The sequence below is a fragment of the Rana temporaria genome, chromosome 1, assembly GCF_905171775.1.
Source record: "Rana temporaria chromosome 1, aRanTem1.1, whole genome shotgun sequence".
Taxonomy (NCBI): domain Eukaryota; kingdom Metazoa; phylum Chordata; class Amphibia; order Anura; family Ranidae; genus Rana; species Rana temporaria.
Window position 1 is genome coordinate 243,198,512 of NC_053489.1, and position 23,719 is coordinate 243,222,230.

The window sequence follows — 23,719 nt, forward strand, 5'->3', positions numbered from 1 at the left end:
GCTGACTTCAGGACATAAGGTAAGCAGTATAATTTTGTTACCAGCGACTGGCTTTGCCGACATCAGGTAAGCAGTATAATTTTGTTACCAGCGACTGGCTTTGCCGACATCAGGTAAGCAGTATAATTTTGTTACCAGCGACTGGCTTTGCTGACATCAGGACATAAGGTAAGCAGTATAATTTTGTTACCAGCGACTGGCTTTGCTGATATCAGGACATAAGGTAAGCAGTATAATTTTGTTACCAGCGACTGGCTTTGCTGATATCAGGACATAAGGTGAGCAGTATAATTTTGTTACCAGCGACAGGCTTTGCTGACATCAGGACATAAGGTGAGCAGTATAATTTTGTTACCAGCGACAGGCTTTGCTGACATCAGGACATAAGGTAAGCAGTATAATTTTGTTACCAGCGACAGGCTTTGCTGACATCAGGACATAAGGTGAGCAGTATAATTTTGTTACCAGCGACAGGCTTTGCTGACATCAGGACATAAGGTGAGCAGTATAATTTTGTTACCAGCGACAGGCTTTGCTGACATCAGGACATAAAGGTAAGCATACACTATACCAGGGATAGGCAACTTAAAATCATGTGCCTGCCATGGCATGTGAGACTTGTTTTCAATGCCACTTTATCTGCAGAACTAAACCTCTTAAGGCTGGGTTCAGATATATGCAGTGCGGGACACAGCATGCGATTTGGATAGAAATCACACCACATTCCTATTCAAATCACATGTTATACTTTGCAGTGCTATTTGAGCCCATTCATTTTGTATGGGCTCGATTCGCACCGCACAAAAACGGTGCAGGCATCTTTTTATTTGCAGCACCAGAATCTGATGACACCCATGTGATCGGATTCTTGTAAAACTGTTTTGGGGTGTCATTAATTTAACATAGACACCGGTGGCAGATCACATGAACAGAGCGCAATTTCAGTGTGGTGCGGGATACGCTCAGAATTTGCTGCGTTTCCTGCACCACATATATGTGAACCGAGTCTAAGGCCTTGCGATCACAACCTATGCAGAGACGCAAGTTTTTCTGCAAGGGAACAAAAGAAAAACCAATTGCTCCCTATGTGCCCTGTTCACGCCATAACACAGATATCACGTGCAGTTTTTTGCACACAAAAAAACAAAAAAAACAAACACACACACACACACACACACACAACTGACGTGAGCGCAACATTGTGGTGTGAACAGAGCAGAAGAAAAAGTAACGACAAGCACATGAAAAAACTGATGTTGACGTGCATTCAAATTCATTGAAACGCCCATGAAAACTGATGTAGTCTCATGTCCCGGCAAGTGAAATCTGGGTTTTTACACTCGTATGGTGTAAATGTGACCTTACAGCCAAGGAAGCTGCCATCTTAACCGGTTCGCCGACCGGCTCCCACAGATTTACTGTGGCAGAATGGCTCACCTGGGCGAAATTCCGTACGGGTACGTCCTTCCCTTTAGCGGCCACCAGAGGGTGCACGACTGCCAGCTTGGGGGTTTGTGTGTGTAAACTTAATAGGAACAAACGATATGTCTCCTATCCTCATACAGTTAGAACACCCTGAGGGAACATACAATTAAACCCTTGATCGTCACCTGTTAACCCCTTCCCTGCCAGTGACATTTACACAGTAATCAGTGCATTTTTATAGCACTGATCGCTATATAAATGTCAATGGTCCCAAAAAAAAGTGTCAGATCTGTCCGCTGCAGTACCGCTAAAAATTGCAGATCACTGCCATTACTAGTAAAAAATAAATTAAAATTTTACAAAATAAAAATGTCATAAAACTTTCACATAGTTTGTAGACAATATAACTTTTACGCAAACCAATCAATATAAGCTTATTGCTATTTTTTTACCAAAAATATGTAGAATACACATATTGGCCTAAACTGATGAAGAATTTATTTATTTTTTTATATATATTTTTTTTTAAATTGGGGATATTTATTACAGCAAAAAGTAAAAATTGTCACTTTTTTTGTTTCTAGCACAAAAAATAGGTGATCAAATACCATCGAAAGAAAGCTCTATTTGGGGGGGGGAGGGCCGCAAATTTTATTTGAGTACAGCATTGCATGACCGCGCAATTGTCAGTTAAAGCGATGCAGTGCCAAATTGTAAAAAGTGATTTCGGCAGGAAGGGGGTAAAATCTCCCAGGGCTGAAGTGGTTAAACTCGGTTTGAACTGCAATTGCCATTATACTGTACAAGTGATCAGTCATGACTCCACCAGATTGATGGCTTGACCCTTTGGACAAGTACAAGCTCAAAGTTAGCCCAATGTTTTTGCATAATGTGAAAGATGAAGTTAGGCTGAGTACATAGATACCCAACATGTTACCCTTCAAAATTGCACACGCTCGTGGAATGGCGCCAAACTTTGCTACTTAAAAATCCCCATAGGCGACGCTTTAAATATTTTTACTGGTTATATGTTTTTAGTTACAGAGAAGAGGTCTAGGGCCAGAATTATTGCTCTCTCTTCAACGTTCGCAGAGATACCTCACATGTGTGGTTTGAACACCGTTTTCATATGTAGGCGGGACTTGCGTATGCGTTCGCTTCTGCGTGCGAGCACACGGGGACAGGAGCACTTTAAAAAAAATATATATTTTATTGTTCATTTTAACTTTTATTTATTTTAGTTTGACACGTTTTTCCGCAAAAAATTAAAAATTTTGATCACTTTTATTCCAATTACAAGGAATGTAAACATCCCTTGTAATCGGAATATAGCATGACAGGTCCTTTTTACAGTTAGATATGGGGTCAATAAGGCCCCACATCTCACCTCTAAAATATAAAAAAAAACAAAAAAACAATCCTGGCTTCGATCGTAGCGTTGAGTCGGTAGAAGCAGGAGGGAGGGGGGGGGCGTATTGCTGAGTATTGCACAGGGGGTATTGCAGAGTATTGCACAGGAGGTATTGTAGAGCATTGCACAGGGATGGATGGCTGGATCTGTGACTGCAATTGTCACAGATCCAGACCACAGCACTGCTGCTGCCTCCGCTCTCTCCCCTCTCCTATCACACTGTACCGATCTGTACAGAGAGGGGAGGAAGGGACCAGCGTCATTACATGACGCCGGTTTATTTACAAGTGATCGCTCCGTCATTGGACGGAGCGATCACGTGGTAAAACACCGCTATCAGCGGTGATTTGCCGTGATGCGCCGGGTCCTCTGGACCCGTCGTCACGGACACTCCCGTGTGCACGCCCCGAGGGGAGCGCGATTCTGGAAGGCCGTTAATCAACGGGCTCCCAGACTTAAGCAACCGCCCTGTAGCCGTACTTTGGCTATGGGGCGGTTGTTAAGTGGTTAAGTTGGTTGTAAACCCCCCCCCCACCCTGTAAGACAAAGGCATTTTCGGGTTCGCGGGTTCCGGCGCTGTGATTGGCTGGAGCCACAATGACGTCACTCCCACACATGCGGTCGCCAGTCACGGCACGCTGCTGAAGAAACGACATGAGCGAGACGTTTTTTCAGTGTGCATGCGCCAATGACGTCGGTGCAAGCGTATATAGTAAATATCTCCAAAATCGTGCAGGTTTAGGAGGCATGTACAGTACCTACAAGTGGTGTAACAGGGTTTACAACCACTTTAAGCAGGCTGCTTTTGAAGACTTATACGAGGCAATAGCCTTTTATTTCATCATGACTTTATGAAAGTATCCTCAACATCATACTGAACAGTGGTACATCGCTGCCACCTGCTGGACAAAAGTGTTATTCACCAGTAGTATTTGTCCTTCGCAGGACTGACAGAGCTCCCAAGTATTTATTTTTTATAAATGTTTTACAACATTTATACCAGGGAAACAGGTTACAATGAACTTGCAACAAAGTTTAGCTTAACTAAAATATACTATATTACAGCTTGCCAATGCCAAGAGGTGATGAAGCCACTATATATATATATATTTTTTTTTTTTTACATTTTTTCCCCCCTTATTTTCACCTGTTGATCCTGCCAGCAAGTGTTATTTTTTACTTCCTTTAACAGTCCAAGCTATACAAGCAGAAATGGCAGTTAAAGGGTTGAGACATTTACCACTGATATGGGGTACCTACAATGGTCAGCTTTTATGTAAAAATTGTATACCAGAAGAAAAATAAACCAGTTTCTGCAACAGCTTAAAAAAGTGTTAGCTGAAGTTAGGCTTTATTGTTAATCACGCATGTAAAGTCCCCCTAAATCTACTGGGCCATCGAACGCTATATTCTCTTGACAAGTTGACAATGCTGTTGTCCAAGGGTGACTACAATCACTTTTCCATTAATAGACTCCCTTGAATCATACCCATTGCAGATGAGTGAACAACAAGTAAAATGACAGGTCCTGACAACTTACAATATCATGACAATGTTAACCACTTCCATACCGGGCACTTACGCACCTTCCCGCCCAAGCCAATTTTCAGCTTTCAGCACTGCCGCACTTTGAATGGCAATTGCGCGGTCATGCTACACTGTACCCAAACAAAATTGGCGTCCTTTTCTCCCCACAAATAGAGCTTTCTTTTGGTGGTATTTGATCACCTCTGCGATTTTTTTTTTTGCGCAACAACTAAAAAAAGACCGAAAATTTGGAAAAAAAATACGTTTTTATTTTTTTCTGTAATTTTTTTGTAAATAAAGTAAGTTTTCTCTTTCAATTACGGGCACTGATATGGTGGCACTGATGGGCACAGATGAGATGGCACTGATGGACATCGACGAGGTAGTACTGACGGGCACAGATGAGGTGGCACTGATTGGCGGCGCTGGTATGCGGCACTGATGGGCACACATAGGTGGCACTCATGGGCACTCATGGGCGGCACTGATGGGCACTCATGGGCGGCACTGATGGGCACTCATGGGCGGCACTGATGGGCACTCATGGGCGGCACTGATGGGCACTCATGGGCGGCACTGATGGGCACTCATGGGCGGCACTGATGGGCACTCATGGGCGGCACTGATGGGCACTGTGGGGTGGCACTTATGGGCACTGTGGGGCGGCACTGATGGACACTGTGGGGAGGCACTGATGGACACTGTGGGGCGGCACTGATGGACACTGTGGGGCGGCACTGATGGACACTGTGGGGCGGCACTGATGGACACTGTGGGGCGGCACCGATTTACTTGTTGCCAGTCAGTGCCCATTTGTGGGCACTGATTGGCATCTTTTTTTTTTTTGCATCTTTTTTTTTTTCTCCAGACTTTTTTTTTTTTTTTGACTTTTTTTTTTCCATTTTTTTTTGTTTTGCCCTTCCCTGGTGGGCATCCCTGGTGGTCCATGTGGCGATCCGAGGGGGGGCTGCGCTGATAAACAATCAGCGCGAACCCCCCCTGTCAGGAGAGCCGCCGATCGGCTCTCCTCTACTCGCGTCTGTCAGACGCGAGTGAGGAAGAGCCATCGACGGCTCTTCCTGTTTACATCGTGATCAGCCGTGGTTGGACACGGCTGATCACGTGGTAAAGAGTCTCCGTGAGAGACTCTTTACCGAGATCGGTGTTGCGGGGTGTCAGACTGACACCCCGCAACAACGATCGCCGCGATGCGCGCCCCCGGGGGCGCGCAGCGGCTCAGAATCCTGAGGACGTCATATGGCGTCCAGTCAGGATTCTACAACCACTTTGCCGACGTCAATTTGTCATTGGCGGGCGGCAAGTGGTTAAATACTAAAAACGTAATTGAGCACAAATCACACGTGTTATCTTTATTTACTTTGAAAGCCCTTAGGCTGCAGTCACACTACAGCGTTTTTGATCTGCCCACGATTTGACAGCGCTGATGTGTGAATGATGCAACTCGCATTTGAGATGTCATTCATTTGAATGATACCTTTAGATCGCGGTGCGGGTCTGCCACGATTGTTGTGCGATAAAACGTGCTGCAATCGTGGGAAGCATGTCGCCCCAAAAAAGCTAAGGTGCTACTTTGGGGCTACATGGGTTGCCGCTATTGCAGCACTTTTATCGCGCGACAGACCCGCACCGCAATTTGCGGTATCATTTAAATGAAAGGCATCTAAAAAACGTGAGTTCCGCGTTTTGTCATTCACATATCAGCGCTGTCAAATCTGCCTGTGATGCAAAGCGCTGTAGTGTGAATGCAGCCTTAAGCTTACCATACACACTTCATCCACACAAAGTATGAAAAAATCTCCTCCATCCACCGCTGTGAGAAGAGACACGGGTTAGTGGCTGCAGCTGCTGATTCATGAAAAAAAAAGTTCAAACAGGTCCCTTTCACAGGAGTTGTAAAAAAAGAAAAAAAAAAAAAAATTACTTCTATCAAGTGGGTAAACCCACAACACTGACCAAAATTCAGCAGTTCAACATGTACAAGACCACACTGCCCTCACTTGCTCTCTACTGTGTGTGGACAGCAAGGTGGGGATCCAAGGCCGATTTAAAGTGGTTCAAAAGGCTCAAGGTTTTTTTATTTGAATTCATTTTCTGCATTAGGGTAAAAACCTTATGTGCCACATGATCCCCTAAACCACCCCCTTATACTTACCTGAGCCTTATCTCAATCCAGAGCTGTGCATGAGAGCAGTGGCTCTCTCCATTGGCTTCTGCTGCTGTGAATCAAATCCTGTGACAAGGGAGCAGGGGGGCAGGGTTGAATCATGCTGTCTTGGTCTTTAAAAACACAGACAAGGCAGCTCGGGCTGGAGCACACGAAGCGGCTTGCTATGTGCTGGTGGGGAACACCAAAAAAAAAAAAGAGGAGGATCGGGGTACCTTGGTGCAAAACCACTGCACAGAGCAGGTAAGCGTAATGAGTTGATTATTAAAAAAAAAAGTTTACAATCACTTTAACCTCTTCAGATCCAGGAGGTTTTACTCCCTTCCTGACCAGGCCATTTTTTTTGCGATACGGCACTACGTGGCTTTAACTGACAATTGTGCACTGTACCCGAAAAAAACTGATGTCCTTTTCAAATAGAGCTTTCTTTTGGGGGTATTTGATCACCTCTGTTTTTCGTTATAGCGCAAAAAATAGACCAAAATTTTGAAAAAATAAAAATTATTTTACTTTCTGCTATAAAACATGTCCAAGTAAAAAATAAATAAAAATGTCTTCATCAATTTAGGATAATATGTATTCTGCTACATATTTTTGGTTAAAGAAATAAAAAATATCCTAATAAAAAAAAAAAAAAAAAAATATCCTAATAAGTATGCGTTGCCCGGTCTTCCTACCTTAACCTTTTGGGGAGGAAAATCATAGTAATATAAATATACCCATCTTTTATATAATGGTGTAGGTAAGGGTTAATTTAACTGTCATATAATTTTATTTGGCATATAAGTAATATGTGTACCAGGTATTATTAAATAATCTCCAGGCGTATAGAAGTTATGTGGGAACATACATTTCCCATTGATTTGCATGGGACTTTAAACAAAAACCCCGACCCTCACAAATGGGGGTAGTTAAGGGATAAATTAACTATCCTATAGTTTAAGTGGACATATAAGTAACATGTGACCAAGTGTTATCGAAATATGTACAGCCGTTTGGAAGTTATGAAGTAACATGTATTTCCCATAGAGTTGAATGGGACTTTAAAGGAAAACCCCGACCATGGCAAATGGGGGTGGGTAAGGGTTAAACCACCTATCCTATGTTTGTTGCTGACATATAAGTAACATGTGTGCCAAGTTTCATGTTAATATCTTTAGCCGTTTGGACGTGATGCTGGAACATACATACATACATACATACATACATACATACACACACACACACACACAGACACGTTAAGTTTTATAGATTATATATATATATATATATATATATATATATATATATATATATATATATATATATATATACATACATATACATATACATACATATATACATATATACATACACACACACACACACACACACATACATACATACATACATACATACATACATACTGGTTTGGGGAAAAGTTATAGCATCTACAAACTAAGGGATAGATGAGCGATAATTTTTAGTGGGACTGCGACATTGCGTTGTACAAATCTGACACTTTTTGGAGAACAGTGATCAGTGCTAAAAAAAAGCACTGTATAAATTACACTGGCAGGGAAAGGGTTAACATCAAGGGCAATCAAAGGGTTAAGTGTGCTCCTAGGACGTGATTTCTAACTGTGGGGGGGAATGCTGTGACTGGAGGAAAAACAGATTTGTGCTGTTGCCTAGAAGAAACACAAGATCTCAATTTTCCTCAAATCACAGAACAGCGGTCTGCCTTGTTTATATGGGCAGACCGCCGTTTTGCCTCTCCTGTGAACAATCAGCATGCGCGCCCTAGAGCCGAGGTGAGAAATCACGTACAGGTAAACAATTTTGCGCTTAAGCGTCACCCTGCCGCAGTACATGTACGTGGGACGGTCCTCAAGTCGTTAAACCTGGACTTATAGTGTGTACTCAAGGGAAAAAACATAATATTTTAGTTTTGAATAGGAGTAGGGATGCATTGGACCCTCTGAAAAGTTTTTATTGCAGTCTGTGCTGAGGAGATTCTGCTTTCTGTCCTGTTGACCATTGTCAATGAAACAGAAAGAGGAAGGGAAGTTTTGGAACAGTCACGAAAACCGAGGAAGGTGAAATTTTCCAATGGGGAAGACAACTCTCCAAGATGGAAATTTACATCACTTTGGGGATATTTCTTCTCACAAGACAGAAAGTGAAAGAAAATCTCCCCAGCAGGACATATAGCAAAACCTGATGAGAGTGAGAGTCTCTCACATACATACACATATATACATATATACACACACACACACACAGTATTTATCTGGGTATTGCGCGCTCCGGCGTATAGCGCGCACCCCTAAAGTGGACCTGCATTCCTGTAAAAAAAAAAAAAAAGAAGATTTTAGTACTTACAGTTTTGGTGTCTTGCGCGGCGGCCCATCGGCGGCCTCGTCGGGTCCGGCTTCCGTCTGCGGCTTCGGTGGGGTCCTCCTCATCGGGTCTGGCGTCCTTCTGCGGTGTCCTCCCCGCTCGATCCCCGCTGAGTTTGAACCAGTGCGCCGGCATATACCGAGCGCAGTACACTCGGGCAGGCTCGGCTACTCTCGCGGTCACGTCCTGTGCGTCCAGGACGTGACCGCGAGAGGAGCCGAGCCTGCCCGACTATACCCGAGTGTACTGCGCTCGGTATATGCCGGCGCAGTGGTTTAAACTTGGCGCGGGAATCGGGTATTAACATATATCGCGCACCCACGATTTTGCCCCAATAAATACGAAAAGATAAATACGAAAATAAATTTATATATATATATATATATATATATATATATATATATATATATATATATATATACACACACATACATACATACATATATATATATATATATATATATATATATATATATATATATATATATATATATATATATATATATATATATATATATATATATATATATATATATATATATATATATATATATATATATATATATATATATATATATATATATATATATATATATATATATATAGAGCTTTTTTTTCCTCAGAAAATAGGTGCAGGAACTCAACCATGACCCGTTCAGATTTCACAAACAGTAGAAGGGTCTTAAAGGGACATTAAATACCAGGATTGCATTACATACAGAGTGCAGAGTTCAGGGGGGTTACACACAGAGTGCAGAGCTGTCACTTGTAAACACAGAAACCAGACTTCTGTGTTTACAAGTGATTGTGGTGAGCAGGCACCAAAGGGTCTGAGCCAGAGGTGGTGGAACTGAGTTCCCCAAGTTCCCCCTGAAAAAAAGCCATATATATATATATATATATATATATATATATATATATATATATATATATATATATATATATAGTGGTACAGTAGGTGCGAGGAAAGTTACCTTATTTGTTATGGCTTTGCTCGTTTCTTTGGAATCAGGCTTTTGTTCTTCTTGAGAACTCTGTTTCTGAAGGGTGATGCCATTATCTGTAGATTTCTCCTCTCTGATCTGTGTGGATGACTCCATGAACACCTCTCTACTTCCATTCTGTGGAGAGTCTTCCCCAGAGTCTGTGCTGAGGGTGGAGTGCTCGGTTGTACGGGACTGCGACAAATGCCCAGGTTCAGATGATGAGGATGAGGAGGACGAGGACGATGAGGAGGACGAGGAGGATGATGAAGACAAAGACGACAACTTTTCTCTTGAGGGAGCACTTAGGAGCAGAACCATATCGGATGAAGAGTCTATAAAACAGTAAAACACAATTATCCTGTAGTTGGTAGCAATACAATCGCAATCCAAGCAAACAATATAAAGAGCCCAACCCCTGCCATTGATTGCTGTCCGAGTCCTGTTAGGCCCCTTTCACACTTGTACGACTTGTCCTACGACTTGGGACTGCAAAGTTGAATTGACAAGTCGTTCCCCATGATTTCCAATGACTACCATTCATATTAGTATGACTTCAGGTCGTGCCGACTTCAAAGTAGTCCCTGCACTACTTTGGTCTGACTTTCATGTGAGTTGAGGTCCATAGACCTCAAGTCTCCCTGAAATCACGACAAAATCACGGCCGCAAAATTGCGGTAAAATCGTGGCAAAATCAAGCGACTTTGAAGGGGGAATTCACTTAGTCAGTTGTCAGTGTAGAAGGTGTTCCCATTCAAAGAATTCCCCTCACCTACCGCTCTGGAGACCACTGTAAAATGTTGGCAATTCTTGACACTTTCTATCCAGGTGACAATATTTTCCAGGACAAGGAAAAGATCAAATCTCCTCAATGGAAACATAGCCCACAATAACAACGAGATAAGGTTTGGCTATACATACACTTTATTGTACATAAAACATACCTTTATCTATGCCCTAAAGGGCAAATTCACACAACTTATTTCAGTGCTGGGTGAACCTCATTGTTCTGACCGCACACATTGCGTTCTTTTCATTTCAATGCAGTTGAGCTCTTGGCTCAAACCACCTATCTGGTTGTGATCTACACTACAGACAATGAAGTAGTTGAAGCAAGACCCCCCCCCCACACACACACACACACACACACACACACACCCCTAAACCCCTGTGGTTAAATAATTCCCATATTAGAAGGAAAGGGGAAATTTAGCCATCCAATACAGAAATATCAGTAGGAGACTCAACTGTCCTCACTGTTGGCTAAATTCACCTTTCAGAACCCGTTACACCCTTATTTAGGGTGTAATATGATCTAGTTCTCCCACTCACTGTGACATCGGGCGGGGGTTCTTCTCCCTACACCCACAGTCACATTTTGAAAATGGTGCAGCTGTGCAGGGATCTGTGAATGAAGAAACTACTACTCCCATCTGACACCGTGGCAGACAGACTTGAAGTTTTAATGAACTGTGAGCGAGCAGATCAGCACATGTGTAGTTCATTCACATTGAAACAAACTGTCCTTTTCAGATCTGTAGGCAGAGGTGCAGGTACAGAGATGTAGGCAGTATGTGCGGGAGCCAAGACTAAAACTGTTTTTTTTTGCTGGAAAATTACTTAAAACCCCCAAACATAGAGAATAAAATGGCAGTCATTGAAATGCTTTTTGTCACACCGTATTTGCACTTTTTTGGGAAAAAATTTACTTTTTTGAATTAAAAAATAAGACAACAGTAAAGTTAGCCCATTTTTTTACATATTGTGAAAGATAAGGTTACGCCGAGTAAAATGATACCCAACATGTCACCCTTCAAAATTGCGCCCACTCGTGGAATGGCGTCAAACTTTTACCCTTAAAAATCTCCATAGGCGACGTTTAAAAAAATTCTATAGGTTGCATATTTTGAGCTATAGAGGAGATCTAGGGCTAGAATTATTGCTCTCGCTCCAACGATCATGGCGATACCTCACTTGTGTGGTTTGAACACTGTTTTCATATGCGGGCGCTACTCACGTATGCATTCGCTTCTGCACTCGAGCTCTTTGGGACGGGGCGCTTGAAAAGTTGTTTTCTTATTTATTTTTTTATTTTGTACATTGGGAAAAAAAAAAAAAAAAGGATCACTTTTATTCCTATTGAAAGGAATGTAAACATCCCTTGTAATAGAAAAAAAGCATGACAGGTCCTCTTAAATATGAGATCTGGGGTCAAAAAGACCTCAGATCTCATATTTAGACTTAAATGCAAAAAAAAAAAAAAAACAATTTTTGTCATTTGAAAAAAATGACATTTAGAAAATATTTCTTTAACCACTTCATTACTGGGCACTTAAACCCCCTTCGTGCACAGACCAATTTTCAGCTTTCAGCGCTGACGCATTTTGAATGACAATTGCGCGGTCATACAACACTGTACCCAAATTATATTTTTAGCATTTTTTTCCCACAAATAGAGCGTTCTTTTGGTGGTATTTGATCATCTCTGCGATTTTTATTTTTTGCGCTATAAACAAAAAAAAAAGACAATTTGGAAAAAAAATAAAACACAATATTTTTTACTTTTTGTTATAATAATATCCCAATTAAAAAAAATAAAAAAAAAAAATAAAAAAATAAAAATCGCAATAAGCGTATTTGATCGGTTTGCGCAAAAGTTATAGCGCCTACAAAATAGGGGATATATTTATGATTTATTTTTTATTAGTAATGACGGCGATCTGCGATTTTTTGTCAGGCCTGCGATATTGCGACGGACATATCGGACACTTTTGACACAAATTTGGGACCATTCACATTTATACAGCGATCAGTGCTATAAAAATGCACTAATTACTGTATAAATGTGACTTGCAGGGAAGAGGTTAACACTAGGGGGTGAGGAAGGGGTTAAATGTATTCCCTGGATGTGTTCTAACTGTGTGGGGGGAGGGGACTGACTGGGGGAGGTGACCGATGCTGTGTCCCTATGTACAAGGGGCACAGATCGGTCTCCTCTCTCCCCGACAGGATGTGGAGCTCTCTGTGTTTACACACAGAGCTCCACGTCCCTGCTGTCACCGCCGATCGCGTGTACCCGGCGAACATCGCTGTCGCCAGGTACACGCATCGGCTTCCCAGCGATGCGCCGGCACAGTGTTTACCCGCTGCGTGCCCCCCAGCGGCGCGCGCGGGTAATGCACAGAAAAAGATGTCCAAAGACGTCCACTCGGCACTTGAGAGCCGCGCTGTGGACGTCTTTTGTCTATAGCGCGGATCTCAAGTGGTTAAGAAGCATGGGCGGAAGTGATGTTTTGACGTCACTTCCGTACTGCTATGCTATGGGGACGGGTGGGGGTCATCTTGCCCTCACTCGTATCCCAGCCGACCAGGGGACAGGACCCGATTGCCTCCGCCGCTACCGATGGCTCCGATAAGCGGCGGAGGGCGCGGGAGAGCGGCGGGAGGGGCCCTCTCTCGCCGCCGATAACGGTGATCTCGTGGCGAATCTGCCGCGGAGACCACCGTTATTGTTTACAGGACGGCTCGCACTAAAGATGGATATCTCGGTTGTGGCAGCAGCTGCTGCCGTTACTGAGATATCCATCTTTAAAAAAAAGGACAATATATATATATATATATATATATATATATATATATATATATATATATATATATATATATATATATATATATATATATATATATATATATATATATATATATACACACACACACACACACACACACACACACACACACACACACACGAGCAGGTCCTTAAGTGGTTAAAAAAAAGATAGATATAAAAATAAAAGCACCTTTAAAAAAATAAAAAACACGTGCATTTATTTAAAGGTGAACTTGGCCTTTAACCTGTCAGCTCCACAGCTAAATTCAGTATGTTGCAAATCAGATGACCAACATTAAGAGGTTGGAAGACCCAATCTCATTGCGAAACAGCGTATGGCGGAACGGAACGGCGCAGAGACGTCACTCCCCATTTCACCTACCAACAGCAACGGGTTTACCTGCAGGCGACCGGCCGGCACTGCAGGTTTAAGGCTGTTTGTCTATTGACTTAATGCAAGTGTGTTTTTACTCCTTTTCAAATAAATCCAATGCGGTTTTACACTATGGGAGCTTTCTATGTTGTTTTTTTGGCATGACATCTGCTATTGGAATCCATCAAGTCTGAGTGTGCTGACCTGAACCATCGTCATTTGGATTTGGCTGGAGCAGACTGAGCTGCTTTAATTCAAGGCTGTATTTGATCCTCTGTAATGGGGGGTCATTAACCACTTAACCCCCGGACCAAAATGCAGCTAAAGGACCAGGCCCCTTTTTGCAAATCGGCACTGCGTCGCTTTAACTGACTTTTGCGCAGTCGTGCGTCGTGGCTCCCAAACAAAATTGGCGTCCTTTTTTTCCCACAAATATAGCTTTCTTTTGGTGGTATTTGATCACCTCTGCGGTTTTTATTTTTTGCACTATAAACAAAAATAAAGCGACAATTTTGAAAAATTCAATATTTTTTACTTTTTGCTATAATAAATATCCCTCAAAAATATATATAAAAAAAAATGTTTTCCTCAGTTTAGGCAGATACGTATTGTTCAACCTATTTTTGGTAAAAAAAAAAAAAAAAAAAAAATCGCAATAAGCCTTTATCGGTTGGTTTGCGCAAAATTTATAGCGTTTACAAAATAGGGGATAGTTTTATTGCATTTTTATTATTTTTTTTTTTTTTACTACCAATGGCGGCGATCAGCGATTTTTTTTCGTGACTGCGACATTATGGCGGACACTTCGGACAATTTTGACACATTTTTGGGACCATTGTCATTTTCACAGTAAACAATGCATTTTAAATGCATTGTTTACTGTGAAAATGACAGTTGCAGTTTGGGAGTTAACCACAGGGGGCGCTGATGGGGTTATGTGTGACCTGAAGTGTGTTTACAACTGTAGGGGGTGTGGCTGTAGGTGTGACATCATCGATTGTGTCCCCCTATAAGAGTGATCACACGATCAATGACGCCGCCACCCCCACGGCTGGGCTTAAAGAGCAACGTACATATACGTTGATGTGCCCAGCCGTGCAATTCTGCCGACGTATATCGTCGTGCAGTGATCCTTAAAGCGGATGTGCCATGGGAACAAAATATTAAAAGCCAGCAGCTACAAATACTGCAGCTGCTGACTTTTAATATTAGGACACTTACCTGTCCTGAAGTCCAGCGCCGATCGCAGCAGAGCACGAGCGATCGCTCGTCTCTCTGCTGCTCCCCCCGCCATCCACGCTGAGGGAACCAGGAAGTGAAGCGCTGCAGCTTCACTGCCCGGTTCCCTACGGCGCATGCGCGAGTCGCGCTGCGCCCGCCGATTGGCTCACACGCTGTGTGCTGGGAGCCGAGTGTTCCCAGCACACAACGGGCGACAGACGGGATGTGACGGAATGCCCGTCTTTCGCCCGTAGCGTGTGTCCGGAAGTGGGTGCAAATACCTGTCTTTAGACAGGTGTCTGCACCCCCCTCCCCCCTGAAAGGTGTCAAATGTGACACCGGAGGGGGGGAGGGTTCCGATCAGCGGGACTCCACTTTAGGGTGGAGAACTGCTTTAAAGCGGATGTGCCACTAAAAAACTATATTAAAAGCAAGCAGCTACAAATACTGCAGCTGCTGACTTTTAATATAAGGACACTTACCTGTCCTGGAGTCCAGCGCCGATCGCAGCAGATGACGAGCCGATCGCTCGTCTCTCTGCTGCTCCCCCCTCCATCCACGGTGAGGGAACCAGGAAGTGAAGCGCTCCGGCTTCACTGCCCGGTTCCCTACGGCGCATGCGCGAGTCGCGCTGCGCCCGCCGATTGGCTCCCGCTGTGTGCTGGGAGCCGAGTGTTCCCAGCATACAACGGGGGGCGATGGGAAGCAGAGAAAAAACCCGTCCTTTGCCCGTATCGTAGGGCCGGAAGTGGGTGCAGATACCTGTCTGTAGACAGGTATCTGCACCCCCCTCCCCCCCTGAAAGGTGTCAAATGTGACACCGGAGGGGGGAGGGTGCCGATCAGCGGGACTCCACTTTAGAGTGGAGATCCGCTTTAAGTGGTTAAGATCTGGTAAGAAGGCATTTCTTTCGGTGGTGGATCTTATCAAACAACTTTTATTGTGAAGGAATCAAAGCATATGGAAGAAGTGATTAGAGACCGTTTTCACACGGGTGTTTCAAGCCTTAAGTTTATTTCACCATCTCTTCACAGACTTTATTTTACCGATATGTGTTTCTTCTGGACTTATTTGGTTTATACAATACCAATTTATTTTATGCAAGATTACACTGTCGATTTCACTGGATTATTATATCCATTTTTGTGTTTTTACACATTCATGTGCACCAAGTGGGAATTATTATTTTTGCCTATATTTTGTGCAGACATATTATAGTGAGCGCAACCTATTTTTTTATCGCCTTTGTTCACTGTTTTGTTTATCAGCAGGTTGGCAGCCTTCTCATATTCACAGATACACTTGTTTACCATTCATATTGGGATTACATGTTTTAGTATGTTTTAAGCGCAGTTTCTTTTCCCATTTTTCCTAAATAATCACGGAGCATGAGAGAATATAAAAAAATCAAATAAGAGCCAAAAGGCCAGACATTTTATGAATTCCAACTTACAATGGCCTTTTTGGAAACCTGAATAGTTGTCAGTTGATCTTGTCACAACAGGTAAACATGAAAGACAAGTTCTCCACCCTCCAAGCTGTCATCACAGGAGCTTAGCTATTCAGATTAGCATTTTTTAAACTCATAAAGACATTGTGCCAAAAGCAACACGTGCAACAAACATCTTAATGAGAAAGTACTTCATCTGAAAGACCAGCATCATGCTGTCAGGTTGTCAAAGATTAACCAGACTTTCATGGGACTGATGCTCACTATAAAAAAAGAAGAAGCAGCAAATGTGCAACGTGAGACAGGACGGACCAACCGGATTGAGTGCTGTGATCATGTTTACCTTCTGGTGGGAACGATGGGCAAAATCAAAAGGACATACAAAATATGGTACAGTGGCAAAGCCATCTGCATGATGCCAATGATCCTTCAAGCGGTCTGCAAGAGTAGCATTCTGACCACCAATATAAGGGGTGGCATACTTCCCACTATTCATCTTCCTGTAAAGTGTGTTTTTCACACCGAGATTGAAAAAAAATGGTTTTAACCCACATGACCTGAAACTATTTTCAAGGGTACATCTGAGGTAAAAAGGCAGTGGCAGTTGCTGAGGTTGGGGCATACCATATAACAATGGTGGTGGTGCTTACAATTGTCAGCTTTTATTAAAATAGTTTACACTTTTTTGTTGTGGTAACCAAACCAAAAATGTAAGCTGGTCCATTAAAAGGAGAACTAAAAACTCTAAGGCATTGATGGCAAACCTTGGCACCCCAGATGTTTTGGAACTATATTTCCCCATGATGCTCATGCACTCTGCAGTGTAGTTAGACATCATGGGAAATGTAATTCCAAAACATCTGGGGTGCCAAGGTTCGCCATCACTGCTCTATGGGGTTGATTTATTAAAACTGGAGAGTGCAAGATCTGGTATTGCTGTGCATGGTAGCCAATCAGCTTCTAATGTCAGCTTACTCAATTAAGTTTTTTTTTTTTTTTTTTTGTCAAAAAGCAACCCCTATGTCTCTTCTACAATAAAACCAGTGGCGTTGCACCGGGGGAAACCGCCAACGCAGCACCCCTACACATGTCTCACGTATCGCCGGCTGTCTAACACAGCGGAGCGCCACAGACCGAAACCGCCTTCCCTCCTCTCTGTTTACATCTACAGGAGGGGGAGGTAGCTTCGGTCTGTGGCGCTCCACTGTGTGAGAGAGAGTCCAAAGGGACACGCTGCTGTATCCTGTGTCGTTTTGAGGTCTGTAATGTTGAATGTCTGTCTTTATGGAGGGGGGGTGGTCTGCCCTGAGGGAGGTCTGCACTAATGGAGAGGGGGTGGTTTACCCCGAGGGGGGTCTGCACTAATTGAGAGGGGGTGGTTTACCCTGAGGGAGGTCTGCACTAATGGAGAGGGGGTGGTTTACCCTGAGGGGGGTCTGCACTAATGGAGAGGGGGTGGTTTACCCTGGGGGGGTCTGCGCTAATGGAGAGGGGGTGGTTTACCCTGAGGGGGGGTCTGCGCTAATGGAGAGGGGGTGGTTTACACTGAGGGGGGTCTGCACTAATGGGGATCTATACGGAGAGAGGAGGGTCTGTAGTTAGTTGAGGGGGGCTACAGTTGGTGGAAAGGGGGGGGGGGGGACTACAGTTGGTGGAGGGGGCGACACCATCTGCAGAAGCACACCGGCTGACACCAACCCTAGTGACGCCACTGAATAAAACAGACCCACAGTGTACAATTTTGGCACATCTCAGCATTGCAATCAAACTCCAATGTACATCAGCAGAAGTTGCATCATTCCAGCCTGGCCAATCAGGATGGCCAAAGGTCTTCAACCTGGAGGAAGGCTGAATGAAGATGTTGGCACTGGAAAGGAAGAAAAAAGGGAAAGCAAGGTAAATCTGCTGTACAATTGCATTTCAAACTAAGGGTACCTTTTCCACAGGGTGAAAACACTGCTGTGTGAAAGAACTGAAGCGCATCCCTCTATTGCTGGATATGGGAAGATAATGGATCTACTGGCAGGATCAACAGGTAATAACACGATATTACAGGGTGGACCCAGTACTACAGACTTCACCATTTATCTAATGTCAGATTTGTCTAATTTAACTTTTATTCAAATATTTTTCCTTGAAGAGTTGAGCGTAGCCCAACTTGCCTGGCTTCCTGAACCTCCCTATTACTTAGTAGGGCCAACAATCGTATGAAAAACACAACAGGGAGGTGCAGAGGAGCAGGTGGGTGGTAAAATGAGCTTTTGCAAACAAAGTCAAGATTTTTCATATCAAATTTCAGATGCCTAGATCATTAGATCCACAGATTTATTATGGCAATTTTCACTTTACAAACCTGCTGCTTTTTATTCACACTGGGAGTTTGAATTGCTACAACAGTGGCCAGTATAATTTCACTTGAATTCCCGTTATAAAGCAGACCTTAACCCGTAGTACGACTTCCTCTCCCAAGCCTCCTCAACCCCTTCATCCTCTCCCAAGCCTCCTCAACCCCTTCATCTTACACAAGGGAATTTTTCTTTAAAATAAATGTAATTTTTTTTTATGATTAATTTCCTACTTCCTAGGCGAGGATAAAAACGTATGCTTCGGAATATTGTGCATGTAGGATCTACAGCACTTGGTGAAGGTGTGTGGCGTGTCTGCGCATACAAGAAATCGTGGAAGATGCCCCTGCATGTGCAGAAAACAGCAAGTCGCTGCCAGTCTCTGGGACCTGGCAGAGCCTCACAGCATTTCCAAGCATGCGCACACATGCTGCATGCCTCGGCCAGGTCCCATAGACATGGCAAGGAACTGGCGGCGTGACTGAATGTGCATACTTACCTAGGTGGATGCACTATCGGTCTGGTGCTGCATTTACCCCCCACCGGCAATAAGAGTGAGAACTGAGCGATCAAACACTGCTTGGTTCTCAGAGTTTCGTGAGCAGAGAGCTTTTGACTGTCAGTCACCGTTCTCTGCTCTGCCCACCCCCTCCTGTGCTCACTGGTGTGCTGGGCTGTTGACGGGGCAGGAGTGGCTGGATCAGCCACTCGCTGAGAGGCTGAGGTGGGTGCTGGTCCAGGGTGGTGGGCAGGTCCTGACCAGATTGACGTGATGTTACCCCAGCCTGGACTGGCTCTGTGATGTCAATGGACAGCAGACTTCAGCCCATCTGCAACAGAAAACGGGTCACAGCAATGCAGAACGAGCTGCACTCCTATGGTCCACAAGAAAAGTACAGCCAAACAAGCTGTACTTCTCCTTTAAGTAAAAAACATCTTGAAATTCAGATTAAATAAAAGGATTTGTTTACAGGGTACTTCAATTTTTTTTATATAAAATAAAAAAGGGCCCCCTTTCCCACAGTAAAATACATAAGGGCCAACTTGTACTGTATGCAACAAACTGAGGGGCATTTATCAAAACTGGAGCAGCTAGAATTTGGAGCAGTGGTGTGTAGATTTTATCTTTGATTTTCAAAGCTTAACTGAACAAGATGAAGATAGAAGCTCATTGGGTGCAATGCACAGCTGCTCCAGATTCTGGGTGCTCCAATTTTGATAAAGTTCCCCCTTCCCCAGTGTGTGTTATGCATGAATAGGTGTGAATGGGCTCTAAATGATAATGCATTACGTCAGTCACTTTCACAAGCTGTCTGGGTAATGCACCAACTATCTAGGTCATTGTTAAGCCATCACCTGAATCTGCATACAGCTTCACTGAAAGATCATAGATCAGGAATTTAAAATTTAGTGTTGGTTTAACACTAGGAGGTGCACGACCACTGTGAAAGTAACCATGAAAGTGGTATACAACCTAAAAACACAGATGGCATTGTACATTTTCAAAATCAGAAAGAAAAAAAAAAAAGCTTAGAATCTAAAAATTTTGTTAATGTGATGCGTTTTAAAAACAAAATTGCAATTGTTCACTTTGCATATATTTTTTTTACGTGTGAAGTAACCGGGGTGGATAAAAAATTATTTAAAAAAAAAAAAAAAACGAAACACTTTTTAACCACTTCAGCCCCGAAAGATTTGCCCCCTTATTGACCAGACCATTTTTTACAAATTCGCCGGCGGATACAGAGTCTGCAGGCCCCAGTGGGCACGCACCTGCTATCCTCCTTGCACTGACCAACGTAGAGGAACGTTGATTCGCGCAGGAACACCAACCTGCCGCAGCATATCGTGGGCTCAAGACTCCATTATCCAGCAGTTGCGTTCCTGGTGTTTTTTTTATTAAGAAGGAGACAAGCAATTTTACAGGCCTAGACTTTACGCTAATGCAGGGGTGCTCAACTTGTGGCCTGCGGGCTACATGTGGCACTCAGAGACCTCGGATGTGGCCCTCAACTTCTAAATGAATGCAGGAGTTTTAGTGCACTTTTAGAAAGTGCACCACAACCACAAGATGTAATAGAAGTCTATGGAAAAACGCAGCCAACCCGCAGGTGTAGTGTGGTGCACATGCAGCGCATCAGTGTAAAATCAGCCTTATAGGGGGCTCCAGACAGTAAGGGCTCGCTTACATTTGTAATTTGGGAGGGGTAAAAAAACAAAAAAAAACAAAATTGAGACGTGTATTTATCACACACCCCCAACCACTGATGCAGCGCACCATGTGCCCTCCGTCACATTCTGTTTTACACTTAGACGGGGGGAAGGCAACATACTTGGGAACTGATCCTGTCCATTTTCCTCCTGCAACTGCTGAAAACCATTTTCTCCCTCCCGGGTGCAGGGGGAAAAAAAAACAAACAGTCATTATGCTATTCAAAACGAGGAAAAATTTGAAATTGGAAACCATTTCATTTCACTGTGGCCCACGACCGCTTACCAAATCACTTATGTGGTCCTCATACTTCAAAAAGGTTAAGCTCCCCTACACTAATGAAATGTTGTGCATATGCCAACCCCCGGCACTACAACATACTGCATAAGAATACAACTTTTTAACAGTAAAGTTGTTGTTTTTTTCGGTTTTCAGAGCGTCTACACAGAAACAAAACTCAGAATTATATATATTGGACAGTTAAAAGGTAAGTGCGGCGGCGGTTATTGATGGGATGTGGGGTTCCAGCACCTTGCACCTCTGGACCCCTTTACATTACCCTGCACCTCTGGACCCCTTTACATTACACAATACAGCCCATACCCCTCTACAATACAGCCCATACAGACACCCCCTACATTACAGAGACGTGACCTGCGGCATATGCCCGATATGCCCTACGGCCAGTTCGGGCCTGGCCATTTCAGGAGAAACAGATCTTTGCTGAATTCTTTAACTGATGGATGAGCTTCTTTTTTTTTTTTTTTTTAAACAGCACTTTTTGGAGGGAGGAGAGAACACTGGAAGCACAAACTACAACGTAGGAGTACAAGCTGTCAGCATCTACCAGTGTTGACCCCAGGGCTTTAATGAAACACAATTCTAGTGTAATAACACATTCCATTCACAGTAGATCACCGTAAAATATACAACTTTCAACAATTTCATATTTGCCATGTAGGTTTGTAAGTTTATGTATGACACATCAGTTTATTGTATTATCATAAATAATGCCCTCCAGATATTGTGATTCTGGCTTATTCTATAATCTCTCTGAAAAGTAGTAGCAGCCAAAAGTAAACTCATGGCAGATCAAAAGAATATATAATGTAGAGGCTGCAGGTGGGGTATTGCATATTTCCAAGCCCATAGTAACCAGTCAGACAATCACGTAATCCACTCCATTCCTCATATCTGTACTTCATCCAGTTGTCAAAAGAACAGAAGTTGGTAGAAGGTATCTTAAGACCAAAGAACTACAGTGTTATTTAGCGTTTGTTACATGTGTTGTCTTTGCAAAAATACAGTGAAGACTGAAATATAACCTGCTGGGACAACATACCATCAGCCGAAGAATGGCTGCTTCCATTTTGAGTGCTACGGAGTTCATGGATTTGGGCCTTGATGAGATTTCTTTCTTCCAAGTCCTCTTTTTCTTGAGCCTAAGGTAATATAAAAAGACATATGACGTCAGAAAATGGTGTAAAAGCAAAATATAACTTAATACGCTATTCCTACCTTCCCAATCCATTACCCCTTCTATACGGAAATCTGCAAGGACTGTCTAGGCTAGCAATCAATACATTTGAAGCCACAATATTTTCTACTTTCTCTTTACTGCAAGTCAACTGTTCATTTGTTTCAATCTCAAACTCACCCCATTTACTGTATGTATTCTTATCCCTGACCTTCTACCTCGCATACAAAGCCAACTATCTACTTGTCTTTCAGAGCAAGGACACACGGGGACACACACACACACACACACACACCCCCCTATACTTACCCACTCTGTACAATCGTTTTGTACAAAGCAGCCCGATCTTCTGGGGTGCCCCACAGGTGCTCCATGCCCCTCCTCTTCATCAGGACCCCCTGCAGAAGGCCGCCTTCCCTGGGAGCACCCAGGCAGGCTTGTCCAGAGTCCTGATGCTGCGTCCATTGACACCGATAGATGCATTATGCCGTGTACACGACCGTTTTTTTGGGTTGTAAAAAATGAACTTTCAGGCTCTATCAACTTTCAACCCGATCATTAAAACGGCCTTGCCTACACACAATCGTTAAAAAAATGCTCTAGCAAAGCGCGGTGACGTACAACGGCACTATAAAGGGAAACGATCCGCGCTTATCTGTCTGTTACAGCGTGATGAATGTGCTTACTCCATTAAGAAACTGTAGTTTTACCAGAACGAGCGCTCCCCTCTCATAACTTGCTTCTGAGCATGCGCGGATTTTTCACGTCGTTAAAGCCCACACACGACCATTTTTTACAACCAGAAAAACGACAAAGTTAAAAACGTTGTTAAAAAAATAGAGCATGCTCGAATTTTTTTTTTTGGCCTTTTTTCAGAACCCGAAAAATGCTCTGAAGCCCACACACGATTGTTTTTAATGACATAAAAACAAGTCATTTTTTACAACCCGAAAAATGGGCGTGTGTACACGCCATTAGGGTGAAAAACCTAGGAGGTTTTACAACCACTTTAAAAGTAGAACAACTGGAGGGAAATTTATTTTTGTTTCAGATAATTACAGAGGAATTACAACATTTGTCTGATTTTCATTGCTTTCTGTACCGCTGTTAGGGAGATT

The 23,719-nt window shown here is 43.2% G+C and overlaps 1 protein-coding gene across 3 annotated transcripts in view; it reads right to left on the reverse strand.

Moving 5' to 3' along the window:
* The window catches only part of SMTN (smoothelin), a 218,487-nt gene that overhangs the window by 87,199 nt on the left and 107,569 nt on the right, over positions 1-23,719 (reverse strand). For all 3 annotated transcript variants that reach the window (XM_040352229.1, XM_040352210.1, XM_040352219.1), the window contains exons 6-7: positions 22,467-22,566; positions 9,905-10,248 (exon numbers count right to left, since the gene is read on the reverse strand). In XM_040352229.1, the coding sequence (XP_040208163.1) occupies positions 9,905-10,248; positions 22,467-22,566 (444 nt within the window). The remainder of the gene's footprint in view (positions 1-9,904; positions 10,249-22,466; positions 22,567-23,719) is intronic.